The sequence below is a fragment of the Setaria italica genome, chromosome I, assembly GCF_000263155.2.
Source record: "Setaria italica strain Yugu1 chromosome I, Setaria_italica_v2.0, whole genome shotgun sequence".
NCBI classification, from domain to species: Eukaryota; Viridiplantae; Streptophyta; class Magnoliopsida; order Poales; family Poaceae; genus Setaria; species Setaria italica.
This window is the reverse complement of record NC_028450.1, coordinates 10,990,224-11,008,170: the sequence shown is the minus strand read 5'-3', so window position 1 is coordinate 11,008,170 and position 17,947 is coordinate 10,990,224. Positions and strand designations below refer to the sequence as shown.

At 47.2% G+C, this 17,947-nt stretch overlaps 2 protein-coding genes across 2 annotated transcripts; one reads left to right on the top strand and one right to left on the bottom strand.

The window, feature by feature from the left end:
* Nucleotides 1-8,671: 8,671 nt before the first annotated feature.
* LOC101775320 (putative cyclin-dependent kinase F-2) lies at nucleotides 8,672-9,367 on the bottom strand. Its single transcript, XM_014804897.1, has one exon. The coding sequence runs from the start codon at nucleotides 9,365-9,367 to the stop codon at nucleotides 8,672-8,674; it is 696 nt and encodes a 231-aa protein (XP_014660383.1).
* A 5,654-nt stretch (nucleotides 9,368-15,021) lies between these two features.
* Nucleotides 15,022-15,645, top strand: LOC105914096. The gene has a single exon (XM_012844760.1). It carries the CDS (start codon nucleotides 15,022-15,024, stop codon nucleotides 15,643-15,645), a length of 624 nt encoding a protein of 207 aa, XP_012700214.1.
* Nucleotides 15,646-17,947: the final 2,302 nt, after the last annotated feature.

The following is a 17,947-nucleotide window of genomic DNA, read 5'->3' as shown; positions in this document are numbered from 1 at the left end:
TATAAGAAGAAAAAGGACATGGATGGAAATGTTCACATCTATAAAGCACGACTTGTCGCAAAAGGTTTTCGACAAGTTCAAGGAGTTGACTACGACGAGACCTTCTCGCCCGTAGTGATGCTTAAGTCCATTCGGATTATTCTAGCTATAGCTGCATATTTCGATTATGAGATATGGCAGATGGATGCCAAGACAGCTTTCCTGAATGGAAACCTAGCTAAGGACGTGTATATGATACAGCCCGAGGGTTTTGTCGATCCGAAAAATGTTGGAAAGGTATGCAAGCTTCAGAGATCCATTTATGGATTGAAGCAAGCATCTAGGAGTTGGAATATTCATTTTGATGAAGTGGTCAAAGGGTTTGACTTCACCAAGAACGAAGAAGAGTCTTGTGTTTACAAGAAGGTTAGTGGGAGCTCTATAGTATTTCTAATCTTATATGTGGATGACATATTACTGATTGGAAATAACATTCCTATGCTTGAGTCCGTAAAGACTTCACTGAAAAATAGTTTTTCGATGAAGGACTTAGGGGAAGCGGCATATATTCTGGGCATTAAGATCTATAGAGATAGATCGAGAAGGCTTATAGGTTTAAGCCAAGATACTTACATTGACAAAGTGTTGAAGCGATTCAGCATGGAAGAGGCAAAAAAAGGGTTCTTGCCTATGTCACATGGCATACATCTCAGCAAGACTCAGTGTCCTTCGACTACTGATGAGCGGGATCGCATGAGTAGAGTGCCATATGCCTCGGCTATTGGATCTATCATGTATGCAATGATAAGTACTCGCCCAGATGTTTCATATGCGCTAAGTATGACAAGCAGGCACCAATCTGATCCAGGTGAGAGTCACTGGACAGCAGTGAAAAACATTCTTAAGTACTTGAGAAGGACTAAAGATATGTTCCTCGTCTATGGAGGTGAGGAGGAGCTCGTTGTAACAGGTTACACCGATGCTAGTTTCCAAACCGACAGAGATGATTCAAAGTCACAATCAGGATTTGTGTTCACGCTAAATGGTGGTGCTGTTAGTTGGAAGAGTTCCAAGCAGGAGACGGTGGCCGATTCTACGACAGAAGCCGAGTACATCGTGGCTTCGGAAGCCGCGAAGGAAGGTGTTTGGATAAGGAATTTCCTCATTGAGCTTGGTGTGTTCCCGAATGCGTCCAGCCCATTGAATCTCTACTGTGATAATAATGGGGCAATTGCGCAAGCAAAGGAGCCAAGGAACCACCAGAAGAACAAACATGTAATGCAGCGATTTCATCTCATTCGAGACTTTGTTAAGCGGGGTGAGATCAAGATATGCAAAATACACACGGATCTGAACATTTCTGATCCGTTGACAAAACCACTCCCGCAGGCTAAGCATGATGCGCATGTAAGAGCTATGAGTATTAGGTACCTTCTAGATTTACTCTAGTGCAAGTGGGAGACTGTTGGAGGTATGCCCTAGAGGCAATCATAGAGATGATGATATTCCATTTGTATCCATGATTTGTATATTGTGTTCATTGAATATCCATTAAAGGCTACTTGAATTGATTTGCAATTATGTGAATTGTATGTGAAACTCTTTACTTGTATGGTTATTCTAAAGTTGTCCCTAGTCGGAGTTCATGTGAGGACACACATGAATATTAGACTAGCACATGTATTAGTTGATGACTATGTTTCACAAGTCATGGATATGGAGATGTTGAACTAATAATGTGGACACATGTGGAGACATGTGTTAGGATTGACCCAACACGAGAAGTAGTTCTCTCTTTAAACAACATATACGCTTTGTCCTTAGACCTGAGATTGTCGCATGTATTCTAGATGTAGATCGACCTACTTAGGGGCTGTCAAACGCTACACCGTAATAGGGTAGTTATAAAGGTAGCTTTCGGGTTTGTCAAGAAGCATGCTATGAGACATGGTCAATCAAGATGGGATTTGCCCCTCTCTGATTGAGAGTGATATCTCTGGGCCCCTCGAGTGATCGGATCCGAAAATGCATGGCCATGCTACGTACGGTTAAGAGTTAACCTACAAAGGGATTCCGAATCACAGGATCGAGAAAGAGCGGTCGGCTTGAAGCTAGACCAAATATCGTGAGGCAAAGGGAATAGCATGTATATTATGTTGTGATGGTTCGTCTGATATGATCTTCGTGTGCGTATAGGAGTTGGCACGTCTTGCTAGAGGCCGCTACCGACTATTGGGCCGAGTAGGAGTACTCGGGCCATGTCTATACGTATCCGAACCCATAGGGTCACACACTTTAGGGGCTGGAAGCCCAATTCGGATCTGATCCGAGTTGGATTAGGTTTAGAAGTACTAATGGGCCTCGGATCAAGAGGCCCATCAGGAACCTCTATAAATAGAGGGGTGGGGGCGCCCTAGGGTTTACACCTTTTGGCGAAACACACCTGCCGCGCCACCCACGCCCTCGCTTGTTGCAACTCGCGGATCTAGCAGTCCGGTTTGCGACACTTCCTCCCTGCACGTGTGGATACCTTGGAGGTGTTGCGCCTGCAGCACTTGGACGAGCCGCCGACGAGCCATGATGAGCCGACGACGAGCCGCGGCACCAGAGGCGATCTTGCTGCACGTGGACGAGCTGCTGAGGAGCTGCTGGACGTGATCGACTACGTACGACTACGTGATCATCTTCACTGCATCGACGCATATCTACATCTTCCGCACCAGTAGTGCGTCGAGTGGTAATCCCGTGATCCTTATACGGCAGTTCTTCCTGGTTATACGTGGTAGAATTTTTGAATTGCGCTAGTGTAGCCTACCTCGTATCCCAACACTGACGTCACCAAAGAGCTGCCGAATCGGCGAGGCATCTTCTACCAATCGGCCGATGTCTCCTTGAAGAAGGGATTGGATGTTGGTAAGCTTGGCCCGGATGTCGTCGGGGATGGAGCTCAAGGTGATCTGGCGGGAGGCGACTTCTTCGTCGTCAGAGAGGGCGACCGCAAAGGAGAAAAGGCTGTTGTCAGGGGTGTCCTGTTCCTGGAAACAGTAAAGAAGAAAAATGAATCGGCTGATGGTGATAGCAAATCGGCTAAATAAAGTTGAAAGGTTTCTTACCTCTTTGAATCGGATCTCCTCAAGCTGCATTTGGGAAGCCGTCATCCTCGGTTCAGGGGCTGGTGCCATGGGTTCATCAGAAGAGGAAGACTCCACGATGATTGGCGCTGTACTTGGACCAGCCTCCCGAGAAGGGAACAGTGGTTGAGGAGCGCTTGGCTTGCCGATGACCTGTGTCAGAAGATTGAGTAAGCATATTATTCAAATACTAGGGGAATCGGTGAAATTGTGTTATACCTCAACGGATGGGAGCGGGGGCGCGTCGATGGCCGATTGGGTTGCTGCCGATTGTTGTGTGTCCATGGGGGTAATCTGTGCAGTCTAAGATAAGAAGGATTAATATCGAAACGACAATCGGAAGGGATAAACATAAGTTTACCTGCACGGCCTCTAACAGCAGTGATGCGGCGGCTGCCCCGGCTTGCGCGACGACTTGAGTGTCGATCTCTCTGGTAGCTTGAGGGGGTGGTGCGACCGAAGTCTCTGCCGATACGAGCATGGGAGGATCCGCCGATTCTGTACGGGCCCGGACTCGGCGACTGGTCTTCTTGGTGACCTTTTTCTGCACTTGCTTCGATCGGCCAGCAATTACGTCCACAGACGGAGCATCATAGCCGATGAGAGGGTAGGTGGTGTATGGATGATCTTCTATTAACCGACCACTTCGGCTGTGTGTTGGGGGGACACCGTTCTCGGACTGAAACAATGGCAAAACATTAGTGTTCAGCTGCGTTGATAGAAGAATAAAAATCGGCTAAGGAAAAATACCTCGGCGTTTGGGTCGATGTTGGTTGGGTCCAGGAGATTGCAGTATGCCGATGCGGAGTTGCAGAAAAGGAATTGTTTCCATTCGGCGCACCAAAGCTTGAATGGCTGGATAGCGAAGGGAGCTACTATCCAGTTGTTCAGGTCAATAGTAGTGGAGTCCGGGATCCGGTCTCGCAGCCGACTGTAGTCCAGACCTGTTGTGAGCCCATCTCTGAACTTGGCTCGGCTAGTAAAATATACTTGAATCGGCAGCTGACCCATGCCGAGTTGGCGTGCTGCAGCAGAAGGATTGTAGAACTCATATGTAGGGGCATCTTTCCCCAAAAAGAAGTTGGCTGACAGGATTCCTGGCTTGATTAACTCATCAGTGAGTTCTTCGTCGAATCGGCCAGTCGTCGAGTCGAAGCAAGTTGGGAGTTCGAAGATTGGGTCGTCCCGCTGATAAGGAAACCAGACGGTTGCATCTTCATTAAAGCCGTTGTAAAACCATCGAAAGTACTCGGCCACTTTTGTAGCAGAGTACAGGCAACCCGGGAAGGCCGACGCCGCTTCACCAAAGGATGTGCATCGGCGTCGAGCATTAGAATCTTCTGCCGATTCTATGTTAGGGAACATCATGTGTTCCACTCTCTGCTGAGAGATCTTGCTCATATAAAGGTTCAGCCACAAATTGATGAACCACCAGGGTCCGCCTGGATTTCCAATCGGCTCCCCCTTGGAGAGTTTGATGCCGATTTGGTGGAGCATGTGGTAGGCCTCCCCTGGCAAGTGTTTTCCAAGGGGAACAGGGGTTCCTGCCGATAGCGCTTCGGCTAAAGCCTGGGTGTTGGTTGATGGGCCGGCTGCTCTTCCGCAAAAGAAATGTTTTTCCAACCACATCATTAAAAAGGCCGTGTGCTCCCTATTCTCAACAGACCCGGCCCTTTTGTTACATCTGATGAATCCTTTCCACCCGCCGATTCCTCTCGTGTCCAGCCGATGCGATGTTGCGGCTAAGAGGCGGAAAGGTGTGTCCGGGGAGGAGATATCAAGGCCGGTCAGTAGAACCACATCGGCCAGTGTGGGGGTCATAGGTCCATGCCCAAACAAGAATGCATTAAGGGCGTCAGACCAGAAGTAAGAGGCTGCTATCACCAATGGTTCATTTCGCTCCATCTGGGACAAAGACAGGTTGATGCATTGGCCGATTTTGAGCTCGTCCCATTGGACCCTCTTCGGTTCGGCTATCCGTTGGTACCACTCCCTCCAACCCGGGGTTTCATTCGGCCAAGACCTAAAGGTGCCCAACCAGTGATCCAGGTCCATGGTGGATTGTTTGAAGGGGATTCTGTGGGTTTCTAAATTGATGAGCTCTATTGGAACTGGGTTCCCCATAGGTCCGAGACAAATAAGGCTGGGATTTCCCGTAAGATGGATGGTGATGCGATGTTTAACCGCCTAAAAAGGAAAGGGGGGGTGCAAAAGTAAGAAATACATCTAAAGTAAATGCATTGCCGATAGAGGAAGGATTCGGTAATAACCTCTGGGATGAAGTTCTTTGTAGTCGGCGTGACCGCCGGTGCAGCTGCGGAGGATGAGGTCGCTATGGGGATCGCCATTGGTATCTCCGATGAAGCTCCTTCTTCTGACGACGGAGCAACCGCTGTCGCCACTTCCGCCGGAGGCGCCATTTCTGGAGCATCGCGCCCGGGTGAGTTGCCTGAAGGTGCCGCCATTGGATGGGAGGAGGAAAAGCGACAGGAAGATGGCACTAGCAAGCTTTGGAACTAAGGGAAAGCACTGGAGGAGGAAGAAGGCTCGCGCGCGCTGAGGAAGAAGGACGTGAGCTCGAAAAGAAGAGCAGGGTGAACTGATATTTAAAGGGCGCCTAAGGAGGGGTAAAAGTGGAATTTTTACCGCGCCGGCGTTTCGAGTTTTTCGGGAGTAGTGGTTGTCGTGGGCGCCCGTTTCGAAAAGATTGCAATCATCAGGTTGAAGACCACGAAACGGAAGGATATTTTCATTGCGGTTGTTTCGGAGGGGAAGTTGAAAAGAATTTTGAAGTAAAGACTATGTTTTACTCCGAAACTGGGGGGCATGTGTTGATGCCAGATTTCGTCATGAGTGAAATCGGCGCCAGGAGAAGAGGAAATAGGAAAGTATAGTTGGAAATCGGCCGAATGGCGCTACAGTTCGAGATCGGTTGGTTGGCGCTACAGTCCAAGATCGGCCAATGCTACAGTACGGGATCGGCCGATGACTTCTGCCTTGCTTAACCCTTGGGGTTCGGATCGGACACGCCAGGTTCCCGATCGGTTACCTTTTGCCGATGAGGAATCGGCCGATTAGGAGGTTGGAATAATTGGGCCGGTATGGGCTTGGAAAGGAATAGAAGGATGAAGGGGAGATCAGCCCGTGAAGCGTATAATAACCAACCTAGTACGGATCGTACTTGTAAATATTCGTTTTCTATTTGAATTAGGGATAGAGTTCTAGTCAGATAAGGAGTCGTCTTACGGGGCTATAAATAGCTACCTTTGTAGATCTGTAATCATCAACAAATTAATATAACAAACTACTATTTCCTCGTACTTACTTTCAAGCAGGCGACTTCGCCAAATACTTTCTTCTTTTTCACGAGTTCGTACGGGTTGGCGGGGCTGCATCAACTTGACCTCTGGCCGATCTTGTAAGTTCCGTTTACCGAGTAAATTCTAAGCTTTAACTTCGGGCGCATCGCTGTCGTTTCGTTTAGATTTATTCACTAGTTATCGATATTTACTAGAATCATAGGTTTTACCTGTTTTTCTAGTTTTATCACTAGTTATCTAGCTAGGAATCGGCAGTTTCGGCTTTCCTTATATTCTGCTATTTAATTCACTTATTTTACATATAGCCGATTAGATCTGTTCCTAGTGTTGTTACTATAGCATTGTGTCAATTACTCCAGTAGTTTTTGTCTACACTGCTACAGTGATCGGTTGCTTTATAGCCGATTTCTTTATTACGGCAAATCGGCCGATTCGCTGATAAGCTCTCTCAAGATCGGAAATTTAGCCGATCGCGACTTCCGGACCTGACACGTATTCTTCCTTGCCAATCAACAGGTCAGATTGGCTGGCACGCCGCGCGAACCGCACCAGGGCAATCACCCGAACAGGAGTTAAGCAGATTCTCCCGGGTCGTGTGTCAGATGCTGGGGATTCGGTTGACCGATTTCTAGCGCCAACACATCACAAACTTAGCATCATCACCAAAGTAACAACATAGTTCTAAGCCTCATCACCAAACTACCAAAGTAACCACAACATCACAAGCTGAGCTACATTCAGCAGAATTATGTAGTACTGAAATCCATTAGCTTCAGTTTGGTGTTAATTTATGAAAAAGCAGTCCGTGGTGACTGACCCAAACGCAAGGAGGGATATTATTGATAGGTGATAACCATAGTTTAAATAAGGCTGGTGAAGCTCATGCGATCCACTAATCATCTACCGGCTTCAGTACCAGCTACCTAAATTTAGTACACTGAACCAATGAAAGAATGAAGATCATTTCTTACCCTGCCTCGGCTTTATGAGATATGTCACTAAAATAAAGGTTTTGGCAGACTTATGTAGCACTGAATTTCTGCTTTTCTCTTGAAAATTTTTCTCCAAAAAGGATTTGTGGGGATCGTTTTTGTTGCACTAATGAATCATATCTCAGTCCACAGAATATTGGGCGTGGAATTTTCTATCATCTTGTTTTTGCTATACTAGTCCATCAACTCGTCATTCTGCATGGGAAGGAAGTTTCACATAAATAAGTATTAAAGGCTCATGGAAAACTTAGGACCCAAGCTAATAATAAAATTTTTCTTACCTTATTATTCTCTCATTTGTTAAATATTCTAACACAATAATAAGATGCATGTCCTTGTCTATAGATTTAGGGGTTATTTTAGAATTTTTTTATAATGGAAGAGGTGGATAATTTTTTGAAAAACATAATAGATCTAATTGGTTATTATTAGAGTCCACTAGATTGATGGCCGCATGTTTCTAATTTTTTTAGAAGTTTATGAATTTATCTATTTTTCTAACATGTCCCGTGAGGATTAATGTGAAGACTCCAAAAGGAGTATTCAATTACTAATATAAGATATCATTATGTTTATTGTTTGATTGAAGTATCTATGTCCGTGCATGTTAAACCAATATACATTTTCTATTTGGCCATGTACCAATTGCTTCGGTTACGGCGTACCAAATTTCAGATTTCTTAACGTCAGGACCAGGTGAGATGCTTATGAAACGATCAATCAAAATCATTCAATAGCACATAGAAAGGGATTAAATTTGAATATACAGTGCAATTTACATCAAACATTGCAAGGGCCATCAAAAGCTCTGCTCTTAAGATTCAAGAAGAAACTAATTTTACATTACATCAACGTTTACATAGCATATACAAAATTACAGATTTACATGCTCTGCTTTGAAGAACTGCATACAAAGACCAAAAGGAGTTCATGTTGCCCACACAGCATGTATCCTCCGTCTCTTGGGCCGTAAGAGCATCGGCGATGCCAACTCTTCTTTCTTTGGAAGCTCCAGCACGTCGATCTTGTCGAACCATGGGTGTTTGAGCGCCGCGGCTGCCGTGAGCCTCTTCTCCAGGTTGCACGCGAGGAGGCCGCTGAGGATCTCGAATCCTTCCTTGATAGCTTGTTTGGCCGCTGCATGTCCAGCTCCGGCATCACCACAGTGGCGAATGCCGTGGATAAGAACCAAGGCCATGTGGTGTCGTCAGACGTGCCCAGCACGTCGAAGATTGCACAGAGCTGTCCTTCACTGTACAAGCCCTGGAACAGAGGACTCCCGTTGTTGATGAGCTCTTTCATAGTCGGGCTTCTCCAGCAGCATCTCCGGCGCCATGTACCACAGCGTGCCGGCCGCCTTGTACGGCGGCCGCTCGTCGGTGGACATGGCGAGCCCAAAGTCGCAGAACTTGACGACGTGGTGACTATCGCCGACGAGGATGTTGGTGGGCTTGATGTCATGGTGCACGATGTGGCAGTGGTGCATCTTCTTGGCACCCCTAAGCAGTTGCCACATAGCGGCGCGCACCGTTGCCTCGGGCAGCGGCGGGCTCCCGCAGCCGCGTTGGCGGAGGAGGTCGTGGAGGCTTGGGCCCACGCTCTCCATGACGAGGCTGAGGTCAAAGGTGTCTGGGTGTCGGACGACGCCGCGGAAGCCGGCGACGAAGGGGTTGGCGCCGCCGCCGCTCGCCTCCTCGAGGAAGCGCGCCTCGCGCAGCAGCGCGGCGTGCCTGCCCTGGGCCTTGCCGATGCGCTTGATCTCGATGATCCGGCCCGTGGCGCGGTGGCGTGCCTTGACGACCGCGCCGAAGGCCCCCTCGCCGAGGCGGCCGATGTCCTCGTACTGCTCCGCGCTTCCGACGGCGATGCGCCTCCTTTTGAGGCAAGCCGGCCCAGCGGCGGCGTGGTTACAGACGGCGACGGCGGGCTCTACGCAAGCAGCCATTGCGAGAGGTAGGAAGGCGAGGCGGCGGATGGATTGCTCGTCTACTAGGCTAGGGGAGAGGCAACGTTAGCAAGTCGAGAGGGCGAGGCAAGTCGAGTATTTACGATAGGAGTGAGTCCGACTGGAGTTGCCAAAAATATCGTCGCAACTGCGGATGCGATCCGCTGATGTTCGAGCCTAACTAGGAAAGCTTCGCATCGGATCATGGCATGCCCGTGACGCATCTCTCTTGGTGTGCATGATCTGCGAAACCAGGAGCGGGCACATGGCCGATCGAATTAGAAGGTTCAGTTTGCAGATTCGGGAAGCTTTCACATTCAGTTTGCAGATCGTTCTTCCTCTCGGCCTCAGTGATCAATGTTTGAAATTTCTTTGCAATGTCTGAAATTCTGAACTCTAAGCTCGGCATATATCGTCTCTGAACATTATGGCGGCCCATTAGACAATGTGCTTCTGCACCAGATACATTAGCACAAACTTTAAAGTCGACCTGATCCTACAACAGACACTAGCAGGAATTTGCTCCTGAAACTTCTTATTCCGCTAGAAACTGAAGACTGAACTCTACGAGTGAAGCCACAAGGGGAGAAAGTTCAGTTTAACGCAGAGATAAGTGCCCACATTCCCAGTTTCTCTGCGTCACTTCTCTCTTTGCTAGTTTAGAGGACGCCTTGTTCCAGATTCTTACGCCAACTTCACTGGCTCAGGCGAAAACACAATTTGCATCTGAATGCTGTTTAAAGTTGATCTGCCTTATGAACATACAAAATATTTAAAATTGGTATCGTGACCAAACTGATCTCTGTTAACAACAGTGCTGATCACTTTGAAAATGGTGGTTTCAAATTTGCAATATTTTCAGGAGTTCTCTGAATCTCTCACTCCTATGATTACTAACTGGCAAAAGGGCGATGAACTGAAGCCCTCCTTATTACACTTCACAGAGCGTTGGCATCAGGTGTCGTTTGCTTAATCCTGACCGTAGGAGACGGATTCGAGGACTGCCACGTACCCAAGGGGTGGACGGTAAATGAAATCCCGTCCACCCCCTGGTCGTTGGGAATGGCGGCCAACGCCGCCCGCTGGTAAGACGGGAGACGGCGACGGCGAGAGAGGCTAGTAAGAGGATGTCTCCACCAATGCTACGCTGATAGCCAGGCGTAGCGCACCGCCGCGGCTGGTGTCGGCACCGAGCACCGTTACTCGCGGAGTCAGCATGCCGCAGCGGCAAGCCGGCAAGGTTCCATGCCATGGTGACCGCGTCGCAGGATGCAATGATGCATGAACTCGATCCGGCTGCCAGGACGCTACCCGTGGAACGGTATCCTTGCATGAGCGCCCGCGCCGAGCAAGGTCAATGTCCGTGGACGCCTGGTTCTGGTCGATCAGGACATTGTACGTCATCTTGCCTTGTGCCGTGGACGCCGCGGTGTCCGATGCCACGGCACCACACCATGATCTGTGTCCTTACCCATTAGTGGCGCGCCTGCGTCCGCACGCCGCCTCAAGCAATCCTTATCCTTCACGGCTGCGACGTCGAGGGCATCACAGGGGCTGGACGAATGAAGCCTCGTCAGCAGCCAGCATGCACGGCGACGACGTCGTCAGCTAGCGTGGACGTTCCAATGCCCATTGCCCAACATCGACAACGGCTGCCATGCAGGCGACACTCTCGTCGTGGGGACGCTGGTGGCCTGGGGCACTCGGGCAATGGCACGGTGGCACCGTCCACCCCTTTGAGTCCCTGAATGCCGTAAGGATAAGCCTCTGACTAGGTCGTTTTCCTGCCTCGACCAGCGGCAAGCGATTCTAACAAGGTTGTTGCTGGATCGAGGCAGACGACCTCCCGGCCGGCGTTTGGTCGTATGATGTGCTGCTACGTGACACTGGACACGGTAACCGTGGGGCCGGCGCTGGAAGTTCATGTTGGGAGGCAAGGCATCCCCTCTGCTCCAATGTGCCGCTACATGTGTAAGCCAAAGCGATACACATGGTATTAGATTTAAGAATGGACATGGCTGATTGTTGTGCTTCTCTCCCGTCAATCATCGGATTTTTAATTCTGTGCCTAATGTATTGGTAACACATACTAGCCAACAAAGTACCAGCGAGTACAACTTCAATTAACACAGACCCTCTCTGCCTCATCATTTTGAACATAGGAAGTGATTACTATTTGACAGGAACCCAATTGTCTCCATCACCTTCACCAAGCCGAGATCAGGCTATATCAATATTTCAGGGATAAATTAATATGATGGGTTCACCAAAGGATATCCAGCAAACACAGCTTAGACCTTGTTGTTCATTAACCACTCCAAATAAAATTGATTTTCCACTCCTGTTTCAGATATTCAGCCAGCTATTGTTTTTTAGATAAGATAAAAAGAGACAAAGAGTTAGCTTCCACTAAACAAAAGGTGCAGCCAAATCATGTTACAAACTCATGGTCTGCCAGCCAAGCCAGCAACCTTGGTACAAACTCAAGAATAGAGGGACATTTTGGACACCAAGAGTTTGCAAAACAAAGAATTTAAGCCCTAGCCTAGGTAAATACAAGCAAGCCTCAGTCCTCCGACAGAAGTAGGCCAGATGACAATTTCCCAGCACCTGAAACTTAAACTATCATATTTGAGTCTCAAATGACAAATCCCAATCCAACTGACTTATCTTCTTCAAAACATGATACATACATTGATACATATATATTTTTAAAATTTTCGTACTTCAGTTCAAAAAATGTTCCCATCATAGTGCTGCAGTTATGCCTAGTGATCATGTATGCTGTCTGACTCTGTATCGATGTTAGTTGTTGATAAATCGGCGCACTGACCTTGACACCAACTTCCTAGAAGTAGCACCAAAATACTGTAATAACACTTATGTGGACGCTTACCCACACTACTCCGAGGAAACTTTCACACCGACACCAACACAGGAGACCAACTCTCATAAGAGCAACTTCAACCGAGACCCTTCTTGAGCCCCTACCTCATCTATGAGGGTTAAAATGAAAAAAAATCCTCTCCAACCGATCTCTCATCCGGCCCTTGAGCGATGAGGCGACCTCATTCTAACCCTCTCAACTCTCACTCCTAGGAGGTCCTCTCTCGAGCTCTCATCAGGCAAAGGCACCAACAACCGGTGCTCTCGCGCTTCCCAGAGATTTCCCTTGCCAGTATGCCGATTTCTCATCTCCGGCAGCCATGCAGTCTAGGGAAGAGAGAGGGAAATCGTACCTGCATCTTGGCATGGTCTGGATGGAGGGCCTCTATGGCTACTGCCATGTTGACTTCGCTGGGATGCGGTGCATTGGACTGACTGTAACGGATTCTGCTGATCGAGTTGTTCGTATGCGAGTTCCACCAGTTCGGCCAATTGTCTAGTGTACTTGTTCTAGGGCATCGCTCGGGTGATGAGATCGATAGACGCAACGGTAGCCAGGGGTGTATAATGATGACGTGTTTGAACTGCTTCAAAGGCGTTATCCAAGTTTTGGATTGGTAGGTCCACTGCAAGGCGGTAGCGACGCTCTGCTTTTGTGACATTTCTTGCTCGTTGTTGAGTTCTTTGAGCTTCAGTCTCTTCACCAACAACATTGGTGGTAAGCTCGTCCTGCGAGACGTCGTCTGGGTGACGCTCATGTCGTGGGTTTCTATCCCATTGCTCTTCTTCTTCATCCTCTTGTCCAGTAATGAGGGTGAAGAGCTCTCTCTCTGGAGAGTGGCTTCCCGAGCTCGAAGTGATGACCTCCGTGGTGCTGCCTTCCTCATAGATGGGTGACAGAGGAGCTCCCTCTTGGTACGGCAGAGTGTCGAGGTAGGCGATGATGCGCGAATCGTCGTCTTTGGCAAGAGCGGGTGGCTTCATGTTGGGCCAGTAGATGAATTTGCCTTGGGGAGTTGATGTGATTATCAGGCCCTACAGTGGACTTGATAAAGGAGTCTCCTCATCTAGATTCGAGTAGTAGTAGAGGTCCTCGATCGCATCTGTATTGGATTGTGATCTGGACAGGGCCACTTGATAAAAAGTGGTTGCGTTGCAAAGTCCAAACGGGAATCGACTCTAGTGGTAATCCGACTCGCACGATAGCTTATGCGTTAGCTCGTGCAAGTCAATCCGACCAGGGGAAGAAGTCGAGTTGTACTCATACTCGTCCCTCCAACCTTTGACTAGGTTAGAAATTGAAAATTTGCTGAAATTCTCGATGAGTCCTCCAAAGCTTGGCGCTCAAGCTTCATGGCTTGCTGCTTCTTCTTTAGGGTTGGCGCAATGTGGTGGTGGAAATTTCTAGCACTGTCTGCGATGCAAACCTAGGAGCCGAAGATGAACGTCACGCCTGCTTCAAACGTGACGATTGGCTTGATGATGACTTGTGCCATCGAGTTCGCCAGTGGATTCTCAGCGAGATCCCCTACCTAGCGCGCCAGCTGTCGGTGTTTAGACCCAACAACCTACCGATGGGGGTGCCCGAGGTAGTGTTTTGGTTAGTGGGGCTCGTCGAGATCTGGTCCTGTGTGTTGGTTAGATTGAATTGCTTTTGAGGGGATCCTTGCCTTGCCTTATATTGCTAGGGGCAGGGTTACAAGTTGGTTGGTTACAAGAATACTAGTCGGATACGACTAGAGGAGCTCTACTCTTATTACAATGAGTACTTTCCTAATCCTCGACTAGTTCCTATCTTTTCATGTAGACTACGCTGTCTTGCGCCATGGTCTCCATGTCAGACGCGACTCGGTGTCCAGCCCCATATTTAGGACTATCAAAACCTTCTAGTGGTCCTATAGATGTATGTACGACAGGCCGCGCCCCGCCCTGCGGCCGCGCCGATGGGATTGTTGACACTCACTATTGACACACTTTACCCCTATTTATCTTTAATAATGACATGAATTTAATACCTAAATTATTGATTACATCTAATAAATCTAATAAATCGATTATTTTCACATATGCAACGTATTTTGGAGGATGTTGTGTTTTTTATGAAAATTGGGCTTAAAAGCATATTTTTGAATAAAGCACTAAACGAGCATCGAACCGAACGAAGAAGAAGGTCAAAGAGCCCAGGAAGGGGCTAGGCTGATCGGCCTCGAGGAGCCCAGGCCGATCGGCCTGGCACCCTCTGGTGCCCCCTGGTGCCCATCTTTGGCAAGCAATCCTCCGAACTTACTTAGGGGCTAAGTTTACAAAGATATGGCAAGGACCAGCTCGGGATCAAAGAGGAATCGGAGAAGATCAAGCGGAGATTGGAAAATATTGACAGCAAAGTGACATAAGTTGGAAGTTCGAACCACCAAGTGATGAACATGATGAAGATGCTAGAGACTCAAGTTACACAGTTAGCTGTCCATTTTACAACCAATCAAGGGAAGTTGCTAGGACAACCAATGAATCTAGAGTCAGCTAAAGCTATTCAAACTCACTCAGGCAAGGAAACAGAAGATCCAAAACATCCGGCGGGAGCTAGGAAGCCTAAACTAGCTGCAGAAGTAGAGATAACTTCAAAGGAGAAGACACATACCCTAGCCCTAAAGATTGAAATAGAAAAGTCAGAGTTTGAGATGGTCGATCAAGATGACGCAAAGATTCTACTAGAGAAACTACGCTATCATCTAGGTAAAACTGACGAATAGTTTGTTGAAGTGGTGCGCATGTTGAACATCAATATGCCACTGCTGGACACTTTACAAGTTCCAACCTACAATCGCTACTTCAAGAATATCTTGACAAACAAGCGAGAGATTCCGCAGTTCACTATAGATCACATCAAGATGACAGAAGAGTGCAATGCTGCAATCACTAATCAAGCTCCCGAGAAGAAAAGAGATCCTGAATGTCCAACCATCTCGTGTTCACTTGGAGCGGTAATATTTGAAAGGGCATTATGTGATCTTGGCACAAGTGTGAGCGTCATGCCTAAAGCTGTGTTTGAGAAGGTACGCCTGCTGGAGCCAGAACCAATGGCTATGTGCCTGGAGTTGGCAGACAACACCGTTCGCTATTCCGAAGGTATTGTTGAAGATGTACCTGTGAAGATCGGGAATCACTTTGTCCCTGTTGACTTCATGATACTCGAGATAGGAGGAGGAGCTAAATCCCCACTCATCCTGGGAATGCCGTTCTTGAAGACTGCAAGAGCAAATATAGATGTTGGGAAGGGCGAGATCAAGTTTGACATCAATGGCACTATGAGCGCGTTCAAGTTTCTCCCACACTTTGAGGTATGCAACATGATTTCTAGCAAGTATATACCGCCACATTGGCGTGTCAAGTAGGACGAGAAGAACAAGAAGGCAGAAGAAAAGAAGCTAGCAGAAAAAGTTGTTATTGTTTAGAAGAAGGAAGAACACGAGCCTGTGAAGACCAAAAAGATAGCCAAGCCTATGCCTGCATCAAAGCCAAAGATAGTGAAGAAGTGGTTGCAGAAGACTGCAGCGCCGACACCAAGCACTGGTCCAAAGTGAAGAATTGAAGAGTCTAGCTATAGACTATAAATGAAGCGCTTTGTAGGAGGCAACCCGATCATCGAGTCAAGAATAAGCTACTGGGAGGACAACACTGAAGTCATTTGAAGTGTCAAGTAAGTGAGTCGCAGATTTTGCTTCATCATACCTGGTGAACATTTAATAAGTTGAACCTTCGGTCAAGACAATATTTGAAATTTTATTCGCTTACTCGTTTTCTATTCCTCTCTTTTCATAAACCAATGACATGAGCCATCCTAATTGTCATTTGAGTTTTCTTGGAAAATTAGAACCATATATCCGTATCCTATTAGATTTTTCATCTTGGCCATGATGTTTAGCCTGACTTGTTTTCATAATAAACACACGAGTACAGCTGTGTTGTTTTTACTTTATAAATTTTTGACGCATGCTAGGACTCGCGTGACCATAGGATTTTGGTTTGCTTAAACTTGAAAAACTCATCGGTTTTTTTAGAATTAGAATTTCTCTAAGCATTATTTATTTATTTCATTCAAAATCCCTCTCTCACTTTTGGCCAAAATTAGAAACTTAACCCCTCACCCCGCGATTGAAATCGAAATTGCTTCATCTCAATTCATGATGATGAACGATTCTGGTGCAACCAAAATTAATGTAGTCGGAAATCCTTTCGACCTACAAATATTTTTGATGCTTCAAAACTCCTCTAATATTTATTTGAACTCATTGCTAGCTCTGAGTTAATTTTTAATTTTCAAAATTAGAGGAGGATTACGCATCTAAATATGATTTGGAGGGTTTATGAGCTTCATTTACACTAATGGTTGATTTTGTGATCACAGGAACAATTATGAAGGCACTCTCACCTACCACACATGCATAAAGAAACAAAGAGTGGCCTGCCATACTTATTTGTTGAAGCTCAAAGGACACGGCATTGAGTGAAATTGAGAAAACAACAAGGCTATGACACATAGGTGCATGATTTTCATCAAAGTGACAACACAAAGGAGTGGAGGAGATTACTTGGTGGTGCATTCACGTGAAGGATCTAAAAATTCAGTGCAATAATGGCTAAGCAAGCATGGGAAGAAAAATAACAAGCAAAGGAGGTGGAAAACCACCAAGCCAATTGGCCTAGTGTGCCTCAGGCCAATCGGCCTGAGGTCTTTTTAAGCCTCCAGGCGCCCCCCTTGGTATGCACCCCCTCTCACTTGTTCATCATATTTTTCATCCAACACACCAATAATGCCTCTAGATAGCCTCTGAAAATTTTGAAACTCCACTCATACAAAGAATTCCAACCACTAGAAAAATTTCAGCAATCACCTCTTGCTACTCCGAGTTCTTGTGAAATTTTCTTGTCGGCAAGAAACCCCGACGAGCTGTTTTTCCTGAGTGTGCAGCCATGAAGAGCTTGCGAAGAATTTTCAGGAAGACTAAGAAGTCTCACTCATTGGCCGAAGCACCATCTACATCAAGCCCTTCGTGGCGGCACTCGGTCTCCGAGTCACCGCGAGGCATGGACGTCGACGACGCACCACCACGCAGCGATTGTATGCACTCGGTCTCCGAGTCACCGCGAGGCATGGACGTCGACGACGCACCACCACGCAGCGATTGTATGTTGCTTGGTGGGATGACCACACAAAGGTCCTCCATGTGGTTTGATGAACCGCGCAGAATTCCTGAGGCCGCACCGAACACTTCGAGGAGAGCAACTCGCTCTCTGGAGGCTTCACCGAAAAGAAGTTGGAATACGGCTTCATAATAAAAAGCAAGGAAGAGGAAGAGCAGCTGAAGAATATTGAAGGGAGAATCGTCGCCAACCATGACTTTGACAATGACTTTCTTCAGGATATTGAATTTCATAATGATATTTACAGCTCTTGGGAAATATTGGGTGGATGCAATTCGCTCTTAATGACCCTGTCAGTGTGTGCAAGGATATGGCCGTGGAGATGTTCATGACCATGAAAAAGGTCATGCAATGGAACGAGGAGAAAAATGAAGAAAATCCGTGCCTATCCTTTAGAATAAAGGATGAGGCGAAGATTATTACATATGGAGCAATCACAACACTGCTAGGTTTCAATCCAAAAGCCCCAATATATGGAGAAGTGGAAGAAGA